Consider the following 11,801-nt stretch of genomic DNA (forward strand, 5'->3'; position numbering starts at 1 on the left):
TATTTAATAAAAAAAAAAATACATTTTTTTTTTTTCAATTAATTTTTTTTCATGTTTTTTCATGATTATTCATTCTATAGTTTAACTGACATCTGATCCCTTTCTTTTAGAATCACCTGGAAACAGACCACCAATCTTTCCACCTGGTGGTGGGAGAATACCATCTGCCAGACCTTTTACTCCACCAAGCAGCTCTCCGAGAGGACCTCCACCTACAATGGGAATAAGGGGTCCTGCTCCTGAACCTCAAAGAAACCGAATGCCTCTACCTCCCAGGAATGATTTTAATTCTAGGTCAGAAAATGTTCCACCTGCAGTACCCAATACACCTAGACCAATTAGCTCAAGTCTTCACAACCGAGGACCTCCACCAGTACCTTCTGCAAATAGGCAAGTTAACTCACCACCTGTTGTTCCATCTGTGTCATCTAATAAAGTGCATAGCTTTGTCGGAAACAGCAGACAATCTCCATCCATGCCTCCACCAATTCCATCCATGAATAGACCATCACTTCCGCAAACGCCTAGTAGACCAGTGGATGATAGACCACCTCCTCCTCCTACAGGAAACCGACCACCTCTTTCCAGAGATTTCCCCCCTCCTCCACCACCTCAAAACAATAAGCCACCTGTTCCCAACACACCTAGACCGAATTCAGCTTCCCAGGCACCGCCCTTACCTCCTGGGAGGCCTGGGCCTCCTCCTTTACCACCAACCCCTTCTAACTTTGATGATATGCCAAGACTTCCTCAAAGAAATGTATCTTTGACACCTTTGCCTGCTGCACCACCACCCGTCCCTCCTCCTGCACGGTCTGGACCACCACCTCACCCACCTTCAATGGACAGGCCACCACCACCAGTAAGAGAGCCATCAGGAAGATCAGGTAAATGTTACAAGTATAGATATTTGTATCTCTTCTATGAATAAACATAATGTTTGAAAACTTCAATATGTATAATATTATATAGTCAACATGTATACAGACTCAATGCTTTACAACACAGGGATAATCAGAGGCTAAAAGTTGTAGTTATTATGGAGGCCTGCAGGTGGCAGTGCTCCATAAGAAAATTTGCCATACACTTTAATACTAATTCATTGCAGTGTAAGGAAGAAGATTGCATATTCAAGCCCACTAGGGGGGGTAAAAAAAAAAGAAAAAAAGAAATAAAAAAAGATACAAAAAAAAAATGTCAATTAAAATCATCCTCCTTTCCCCATAATAAAAATAAAATTATATAAACAATGAAAAATAAAGATTATATGCACCTCCATGTCCCAAAACATCCAATGTATTAAAATATAAAGGTATAACGGTGTAATGCTGTAATTGATGATTTGCAGTTTTGTCTTCTCTTCACCTCCCAAAAAAATTGAATTAAAGTGATGAAAAGGTCACACAAAGTCCTAAATAGTATCAATAAAAACTACAGATCACCCCACAAAAAATGAGCCCTCACAAAGCTATGTAGATGGAAATAATATGGTGATGCAAAGAAAAAAAAGTACTGTATTGTTGCCCTATAAAACTCTAGGTTTTAAAGGAGAAAAATAAGAAAAAAATAATTTTTCATTAGTCCTTAGATCCAACCACCAGTCAGACCTCCAGTGTTAATGATACCTCAGCTTAGAACCCCAATCAAACCCTCAATATTAATCAGACCTCATATAAGACCCCCAACTTTAAAAAGCCCCCCCATCAGACCTTGGATCAGACCCGCTATGTTACTAAGACCGCATTCATGCCTCAGCTCAGGCCCCCAATGTTCAATGTGTATAAGACCCCCATTTAGACCTCAGATTCGACCCCCAATGTGAATATGACTCCCATTAAGACCTCAGATCAGACCCCCATGTTAATAAGATCTCAACAGACAAAAAATAAATCATCATACCTCTCCTCCGCCGGATGCCACCGCTGCTCTTTAGATTCAGCGCTCTTCCAGCTCTTCCGGCCATGCTGTGAGGCCGAGGAAGACCAGGGAGCAGTGAGTACAGAGCCTGCACTTTGCTCCCCACTTAAAGGGTGAAAAATGTGGTATTTTATTCAGTATTAAAAATGAAATAACACTATACAAATGTGGTATCACTGTAATCTTACTGACCTGGAGAATGAAGGAAACAGGTCAGTATTACCACATAGGCAATGTCATAAAAACAAAACCCGAAACCCATTTGAAATTGTTGTCCAGCTTCCCACTACACTGTCTGCAATATTAAATGGTGGCATTAAAAAGTGCAACTTATCCAGCAAAGAACAAGCCCTCGTAGTCTGTGCGAACGGAAAAATAAAAAAGTTATGGCTCTGGAAAGGCAGGGAGTAAAAAAATGCAAAAATGCTAAATCACCATGTTCTCAAAGGGTTAAAGCAATCTGAAAAGTTTAACTACAGTCCAGTAAGTCTAACCTAAGGGACCGTGCTAAAAAGTAAACTAAATGCATTCTGTCCTCATGGTTGCTTGCTTATATAGAGAAAGGTGAATATCAGCGACCAATTGTGCCAATACCAATAGACCATGGGTTAAACTATAGCCATAGCACGTGCTATGGGGCCCAGAGGTTGGGGGGGGGGGGGGGGGGTCAATTGGGTGCCAGAACATTTTACATTTTTGTGGGGATTAACAATATGGTGACTTTTAGCTATAATGTGGGTTTTCTGATATATGGTGCTATTATACATACCTTTAATTATTGCTACTTATGCTGCTGTTTTAATTTTCTTATACTAGGTGGTGGGGGCCTCATCTTATTTTGCTACAGGACCCTATGAATTACAGTTGCGCTCCTGCAATAGACCATATGACAATGATTCTATACACTGCACCAGTATCCATATATTATCATGCATACAGTACATGCAGTATGGCAGCTGACCCCTTTATGTTTCCTTCTCACTAGGACAACTTCCTCCTCCGCCTCCTCCTGCCAACAGAAATGGATTTGGTCACCGAGGGTCCATAGGCCTTCCATCTCCTTCAAGACCTGGAATAGAATCCCCTAGAAGTGGAGCCAGACCCCCGCCGCCTCCAGAAAGGCCTGGCCTGGGACCTCTGCCTCCTCCACCTTCATCAATGAGAAATGGTTTCCAAGACTCATATGGTGAAGGTAAGAAAAATGTTTTTTTTTTTTTCGTGTTTTCTCACATTAACCCCTCCCCAGCCTGTTGCTTGGCCCGCCCTGTAAGCCTCTTGCGTCATCCAGTTTACTGTATGAGATCCCACCTGCATGGAGCGATGCTGCTGCCCACCATGGTCATCACAGTGCGCCTGCGCAGGCGGGATCTCATACAGTAAACTGGATGACGCAAGAGGCTTACAGGGCGGGAAGGGGTTATGTGAGAAGAAGGATGAACGGCCTGGGAACTTACAGCCCGAACGCCGCCCCTGGGCACTTACAGCCTTAACGCCGCCCCTGGGAACTTACAGCCCGAACGCCGCCCCTGGGCACTTGTGAGCGCTCATTTACGTATGAATAAAACTTCGTTATTTCCTTTGGTGAACCTCAAAACAAAAGGCGACAGGTACCATTTGATTCATCTATAGTTATGCCTCAGAGCTACGTAAGCGGTGTATAATGGCATACTGTGGTGACAGACTCCCTTTATGTCAGCCATACACACAAGATAACAGTCGGCCAACAGACATCTCTCCCCATCACCCCATACTCATGCAGCCTCGTGTTGTGAATGGGAGAAAGCTGCTGCCAGGCTCCCCAGAACAAAAGAACCCATCATGTCTGACCATTCTATCCCCCAAGTTGGGAGACTCCCATATACATTAGATGGGCAGCTGGTCCCCTCAAAATCGGCAGGTTCAGCCTAAATACATCTAATGTGTAAGGCCAACTGTAGTCAGTACTTACCTAGAAACCAGATTGCCCCTAATCACATCCCATCTCAAAGCTGGACTGGCCGCACGCTGGCCACATAGAAGTGCCTTAGTCATCAGGTTTTCTAAAAATCTTCACGTACAGTAAATGGAGAATCAGTCCTATGGCATCTAGCCTTCTGAGTTTACAAACTTTTGTCATCACATTTCCAGTGCATCATATTATTTAATTTCTTTAGTAACTTATACTGCAAATTAATGGCCGGCTAATGAACCGTAACCTTGAAGGGAACCTGTCATCAGCTTTATGTGGACCTCACTGAGGGCAGCATAAAATAGTGACAGAAATGCTGATGTCAGCGGTGTGTGACTCATGAGCTAAAAGTAAGTGGTTGCCGAGAACCAGCATCATAATCATTGCAGCCCAGGCCTGGAAAAGAGTCAGATCTACCTGAGAAGAGTCCTGGTTATTCCTTATCTCCTGCTCTCTCGCCCATCTGCTGATGATTGGCAGTTCTCTACCAGGGAGAAAGGGAGAAAACTAGGTAGAAGACTGTCAGCCATCAGCAGGAGATCAGGAATTCATGAATAACCAGGACTCTTCTCAGGTAGATTTGACTCTTTTCCAGACCCAGTCTGCAATGATTGTGATGTTGGTTCTCGGCCATCACTTACTTTTAAATGACCGACCGCTGAAATCAACTCACCTGTCTCTACGTTATGCTGCCGTTAGTATGAGCAGCATGAAGGTGATGACAGGTTCCCTTTAATGTGGACTCAGATGAACTTTCATGATAATTTATTCTTCTATATAAGGTGCATGCTGAACGTTGTAAATCGTGAATTTACACATAGTTACTACTCAGTCCCTGGTGCTTTTGTGGTATAATTTTTTCACTTGTAGATAAAAAATCACCTGTTTTCATTCCACAATTTTTACTTACGTCCAGCATATTCACCTTATTTTGCACAGACCATCTTCAGTTCAGGCATGCTCAACCTGCGGCCCTCCAGCTGTTGCAAAACTACAACTCCCAGCATTCCCAGACAGCCTACAGCTATCAGCCTGCAGCGGGGCATGGTGGGAGTTGTAGTTTTACAACAGCTGGGAGGGCCGCAGGTTGAGCATCCCTGGTTTAGTTCATCTTTAGTTGGTGACCCCTAAAATCACTTGTTTGCTTGTTTTTATCAGATGAATGGGAGCGAAGGTTTTCATTTCATCCGTTTTCCGATCTGCCACCACCAGAGCCCTTTGTACCATCAAATAAAACCTACCCTAGTAAAATTCTGAGGGGCGAAAGTCGAGGTGAGAATGAGCCTATTCTATTATAATGGTGTGAAGCTAAGAGCTAAAATCTAACCACAAAATCAACTTTTTTTTACCTACTTGTTCTGAGATCTGTGTGAAGCACTGAGAGAACTGTATTCTATGCCGTTATAGTAAAATAAAATCTCTGCTACTTTTGTTGAATGCTCCATTTAAGATAATGCATGAAAGATGGTGTTTGGTCTTAGAAGAAAATTCCAAGCCAATCTGATGTACTGTGTTCTGCCGAGCTCAGGGCCTGAGGAAGGGTTCACATGTGTACTAACAATGACACATTACCCATGTATTCCTATCTACATGTCAACGGGTAAAACATAAAACAACTACTTATAAAATAATAGTAGAAATATTCCCAATTAATGCACAGGAACATACAGTCCTGATCAAAAGTTTAAGACCACTTGAAAAACAAGGTTCCAAGTAGAGCTTCAACATGCAGCAAGAAGAAATAGGAGTGAGACAAAACATTTTCTGAGCATTCAATTTAATGAAAATAATGATAAAACTGAAACGGGCTGTTTTTCAGCTGATCAAAATTTTAGGACCACACGCCTTTAAAAGGCCAAATCTGTGCAAAGATGTGGATTCATTGTCATTTTCTGTCAGGTAGTCACACGTTGTGATGGCAAAGGCAAAAAAACTCTCCCTTTTTGAACTGCATAAGCAGGGTCTCTCACAGCCCGCCATCGCTGTTGAGGTGGGACGCAGTAAGACAGTCATTTGGAATTTCTTAAATGATCCTGAGGGTTATGGAACAAAAAAGTCAAGTGGAAGACCCAAAAAAATTTCATCAGCACTGAGCTGGAGGATCCAATTGGCGTCCGTCAAGACACTGGACGATCCTCGACCCAAATTAAGGCCCTTACTGGTGCTGACTGCAGCCCCATAACCATCAGACGGCATCTGAGACTGAAGGGCTTCAAAAACAAAATCGTCTTCAAAGACCTCGTCTCCTTGAACGCCACAGAACTGCTCGTTTGGACTTTGCAAGAGAGAACCAAACATGGGACATTCAAAAGGTGGAAGAAAGTTTTATTCTCTGATGAGATTTTTTTTTACCTTGATGGTCCTGATGGTTTCCAACGTTACTGGCCTGACAAGCAGATCCCACCTGAGATGTTTTCTACGTGCCACAGTGGAGGGGGCGCCATAATGGTCTAGGGTGCTTTTTCCTTCAGTGGAACAATGGAGCTTCAGGAAGTGCATGGGCGTCAAACGGCCGCTGGCTATGTCCAGATGTTGCAGAGAGCATTCCTCATGACTGAGGGCCCTCGTCTGTGTGGTAACGACTGGGTTTTCCAACAGGACAACGCTACAGTACACAATGCACGCAGGACAAGGGACTTCTTCCAGGAGAATAACATCACTCTTTTGGCCCATCCGGCGTGTACCCCTGATCTAAATCCAATTGAGAACCTTTGGGGATGGATGGCAAGGGAAGTTTACAGAAATGGACAACAGTTCCAGACAGTAGATGGCCTTCGTGCGGCCGTCTTCACCACTTGGAGAAATGTTCCCACTCACCTCATGGAAACGCTTGCATCAAGCATGCCGAAACAAATTTTTGAAGTGATAAACAATAACGGTGGAGCTACTCATTACTGAGTTCATGTTTGGAAGTTGGATTTCTGTTTTGGGGGGGTTTAGTTTTTTTTTTGGAGGTGTGGTCCTAAACTTTTGATCAGCTGAAAAACAGCTTGTTTCAGTTTATTCATTGTTTTCATTAAATTGAATGCTCAAAAAATGTTTTGTCTCACTGCCATTTCTTCTTGTTGCATGTTGAAGCTCTACTTGGAACCTTGTTAAGATCCAGCCATGCTAAATATGATTTTTTGCCATTTTTCAAGTGGTCTTAAACTTTTGATCAGGACTGTATTATACAATACATTGTATTTTTTAAAATAAAGTTTCTTTCTTAAGAAGGCAGACTGATTAGTCTAGTGACCAGAAAACAGTTGTCAGTGTAGCTGTAGCCTTCTTCATGTCTTAAAGGGATTGTCCAGCTTTTTATACGTTTTTACATCCCCCCCCGCCCCCTCCCTGGTGTGACTGTGGAGTCCAGCATACTTAAGCTAGTTTCACATTAGCATTAGGGATCATACACACAAACGTATTTTCTTTCCGTGTGCATTCAGTTTCTGTATATCCGTATTTCCGTTCTGCAAAACAGCAGAACATGTCCTATTATTGTCCACATTATGGACAAGGATAAGGGTTTTCTATTAGGGGCCAGCTGTTCTGTTCTGCAAAATATGGAATGCACACGGATGTCATCCATATTTTTTGCGGATCCATGTTTTGCCGACCGCAAAATAGATATGGTCGTGTGCATGAGCCCTAAAAAAAAAGAGATCCGGCAGGGAACAGTCTGCCTTAGCTCTCCGGATCCAGTATTGGCGGATGCTGCCTGAATTCCCGCCCATTAACCATAATGAGAACCGTTGGAGATCCGGCCACAACCCGGCAAATATGCTGAGAATCGGCCAGACAAATCCCGCTGTGTAACTAGCCTTACCTGTTCCCCGCTGCTCGGTTCCAGCTCCTTCGTTCCACCACTCTCTTTGCTGTGCTGCAGTCTCAGCATGGAAACTTCCAGATGGATGAGGCACATGACCCCCATCTGTGGCAGAAATGTACATGTGTAGACTGGCGTGCGTCAAAAAAAGAAGTGGACCAAAGGAGCCACAATCAAGTGGCAGGAAGCAGATACGTATACTGGACTCCACAGGTTCTGCAGGAAGGGGAATCTGTCATCAGAATCTTGGACTATTATCTACAGTAATATATGAGTAAGGCCGAATGCACATGGCCGTGTTCCGCGGCCGAGAGCGGTCCGTGGCATGCCGGGCTGGATTCCTGTTCAGAGCAGGAGCGCACGGCATCATTGGTTGCTATGACGCCGTGCGCTTCATGCGGCCGCTGCACTACAGTAATACACTATACGAGTGTATTACTGTACAGCAGCGGCGGCATGAAGCGCACGGCGTCATAGCAACCAATGACGCCGTGCGCTCCTGCTCTCAACAGGAATCCAGCCCGGCATACCAGGGACCGCTCTCGGCCGCGGAACACGGCCATGTGCATTCGGCCTAATGCTGGAGATATGGAGTCCAGACTGCTATTTTTATTTTCCCACTGCTCCCTGTTCTCCCACTGTCAGTGCTCAATGCTGCACTGAAATGTCAGGACTGCTGTGCATGCGTCCTCTCCATTGTAGTAGCATGGCACAGCACTCCTGACATTTCAGTGCAGCTTTGAGTGCTGGCAGCGGTGGAACGAGGGACAGTAAGAAAATAAAAAATCTGCACTGCCTCAGTGTGTTACTGCAGATAATAGTCCAAGATTTAGGTGAAAAGATTCCCTTTAAAAACTAAAGTTAAAAAGCTGAACAGTCCCTTTAAAGGGGTTGTCTGCAGGGATAATTAAAAGGGTGAGAAAGTGTTAAAAATAAATAAATAAATAAATAAACATGACTTCCCTTACTGATCCTCCTGGCTGCTCTCTACTTCCTGGTCCCAGTTTGATGCAGAGGAAATGACTGGAAATTTGCGCTCAGCCAATCACTGGGTGAGGCGGGTCATCTCTGCCAGAGCAGCGGAGGGGGATCAGTGAGGTAAGTAATACTTCATTATCTAGGTTTAATCCATTCTGGTCCCCTTTCATAAAAAATGTATTCCCCAGAAAACGACTTTGCCATAAAACCAGACTTAGGGCTCGTGCACACGACTGTATGTATTTTGCGGTCTGCAAAACACAGATCATCAAAAAAACAAACGGATGACTTCCGTGTTGTCCGTGTTCTATTATTTTGAAGAACGGACATATACGGAAAAAGATTGCACATTCATGAGTCATTTCAGGTTTTTTTTTTGCGGCCCCATTGAATTGAATGGTTCCGCCTACGGGCTGCAAAAAAACCCAGAACGGGCACGGACTAAAAATACGTTCCTGTGCATGAGCCCTTAGGCCAAGTTCACACTTCAGTTATTTGGTCAGTTATTTCCATCAGTGATTGTGAGCAAAAACCAGGAGCGGGTCAAAAACACAGAACAGGTACAGATCTTTCCCTTTAGGGCTCGTTCACACGAACGTATTTTGCGTTCCATATACGGGCCTTTTTCTGCGTTCCGTATACGGAACCATTCATTTCAATGGGTCCGCAAAAGATGCAGACAGCACTCTGTGTGCTGTCCGCATCCGTTGCTCCATTCTGTGGCCCCGCAAAAATTATGAGTCCTGTCCTATTCTTGTCCGTTTTTGAGGACAAGAATAGGCATTTCCATAATGGGCCTCCTGTTCCCTTACGCAAATTGCGGACCGCAAAAAACGTCAGTCGTGTGAATGAGCCCTTATACCTTATCTGGTTTTGGCTCACAATAACGGCTCATGCACACGAACGTATTTCCTTTCTGTGTCCGTTCCGGTTTTTTTGTGGACCGTATACTGAACCATTCATTTTCAAGGGGTCCGCAAAAAAAAAAAAACGGAAGTTACTCCGTGTGCATTCCGTTTCCATATGCCCTTTCCACAAAAAAAATAGAACATATCCTATTATTGTCCACATTACGGACAAGGATAGGACTGTTCTATTAGGGGGCAGCTGTTCCGTGCCGCAAAATACGGAATGCACACGGACGTCATCCTTATATTTTGCGGACCGCAAAACACTTACGGTCGTGTGCCTGAGCCCTAACTCATGGAAATAACTGATCAAATAACTGAAGTGTGAACTTGGCCTTACAAAACGTTGTGTCCCATAAAATTAAGAGGCGTTGAGAAGTGTAGTCTTTTATGTGTTGTTTTAATGTTGTAGGTGGCTCTACCAGAAAAGAGAGAGGTGCTCCCCCTTTGCCTCCAATACCCAGGTGAACCAGATCTTCAACCGCCAAAGATGCCTGTACAGATCAGAGAAGGAACATTTAGCTTTTATTTGATGCTCTTGTCGGAATTTTTGTCAGGAAAAGACCACATGGGACCATGTGGGTGGCTGTGTATGGACCTTACGGCATACAGGTGCATTGTACTATCTGGTGAAGCTTGTTACCCACCGCCGACCGCGCTGATTGTGCCGTTATCCTGAGCAAAAGCAGCTGGGGAGAATGTACCCAAAAAAGAAAAAAGGAACAAAAAACATGATGTCAAGTGACTGTGATGGAAAGTGGATCGGTATGGGCTTTACTAAGATCTTAAAAGTGGAATCTTACAAACTTCAGGAAAGACTTTACCGTTGGTAGACATTCAGCGCCAGCATAAACGCATTCGAAAGGGCTGAATCCGTAATATATTTTGGCTACGTAAATTTTATCCTAATGGTAAACATTACTCACCTAGTAAGTTGTCCTGTATTCTGGAGCATCTCTTCTTGTGACCCTTTGTTGTGCCATTCCTTTATTATTCCTGCTAGAAGTTCTGAATGAATTACAAGCAGTTTACAATGAAGGTCCAGATGGGTGTTACCAGTTGGGGGTGGTGGTCCCTGAACAGCCTACCACTATCCAGTCACAGCTGCCAGTGTTAGACTGCGCAGGGACAAAAATCCCAACTGGTAACATCCATCTGGACCTTCATTGCAAACTGCTAGTAATTAATTCATAACTTCTAGCAGGAATAATAAAGGGATGGCACAACATACAGACATAAGAATAGATGCTCCAGAATTGTTAATACACGGGGAAGGCATGTATTTGATGAAACAGACATGTCAGGAGAGGGGACAGGACTCATGAACTAACAGAGTTGGCTTTATAATGCTAGTATTCTCTACATGCGATTGTTCATACCCCCCTGACATATAATAGAATAGGGCAGTGATGGCTAACCTCCGGCACTCCATCTGTGGTGAAACTACGACTCCCAGCATGCTCCATTCATTTCTATGGAGTTCTGAGAACAGCCAAGCAAGTGTACATCTTGGGAGTCGTAGTTTTACCATAGATGGAGTGCCGGAGGTCAGCCATCACAGGACTAGAGTATGAAGCGTTGCTGAAATAGCGCCAGAGGTTCACACAGTGAAATATATCACCATTTTATTACTGGCAGAAGATTGTATGTGTCTTGTCTGGAAATATTCAGTAACCCATATTTCTTAGGGCTGATTCAGACGGCCGTATGCTGTCCGCAAAAATACTGAATGCTATCCGTTTTTTTGCGGATCCGCAAAAAAACGGATAGCATTCAGTATTTTTGCGGATCCATAGACTTCAATGGGGCCATTTTCTGATTTTCATGGACAAGTATAGGACATGTTTAATTTGTTTTGCGAAACCGTGGAATAAAAAAGGGCCCCATAGAAGTGAATGGGTCAGCATTTAATCCGCAAAAAAACTAATCCGCATTGAATGAGCCCTTAAGGAAAGCCTCTACTGGCAACCAGAAATGTAAGCCAACGTTTCAGTGCAGCGCCATCCCAGTGACTCTTCCTACTGTACAGGCCAGCCATTAAAAGGGTTGTCTGAGATTTTGATATTGATGTCCTATCTTCAGGATAAGTATCTGATCAATATCTGACCGGTGTGAGTCCAACTCTTGGCACTCCCTCCACCACCACCACCGATCAGCTGTTTTGAAGACTTTGCTGCGGTCCAGTAAACGTTGCAGCGTCTTCCTAGGACACTGATGTCACGTCACATGGCCTAGGCCCAGC

At 44.0% G+C, this 11,801-nt stretch overlaps 1 protein-coding gene across 3 annotated transcripts in view; it reads left to right on the forward strand.

The window, feature by feature from the left end:
• WIPF1 (WAS/WASL interacting protein family member 1) overlaps positions 1–10,267 on the forward strand; it is a 74,736-nt gene extending 64,469 nt beyond the window's left edge. For all 3 annotated transcript variants that reach the window (XM_040439636.1, XM_040439637.1, XM_040439638.1), the window contains exons 5-8: positions 111–887; positions 2,903–3,109; positions 5,024–5,137; positions 9,972–10,267. In XM_040439636.1, coding sequence (XP_040295570.1) covers positions 111–887; positions 2,903–3,109; positions 5,024–5,137; positions 9,972–10,027 — 1,154 coding nt within the window. In that variant the 3' untranslated portion in view covers positions 10,028–10,267. The remainder of the gene's footprint in view (positions 1–110; positions 888–2,902; positions 3,110–5,023; positions 5,138–9,971) is intronic.
• Positions 10,268–11,801: the final 1,534 nt, after the last annotated feature.

This window comes from Bufo bufo, chromosome 7 (assembly GCF_905171765.1).
Source record: "Bufo bufo chromosome 7, aBufBuf1.1, whole genome shotgun sequence".
Classification (NCBI taxonomy): Eukaryota; Metazoa; Chordata; class Amphibia; order Anura; family Bufonidae; genus Bufo; species Bufo bufo.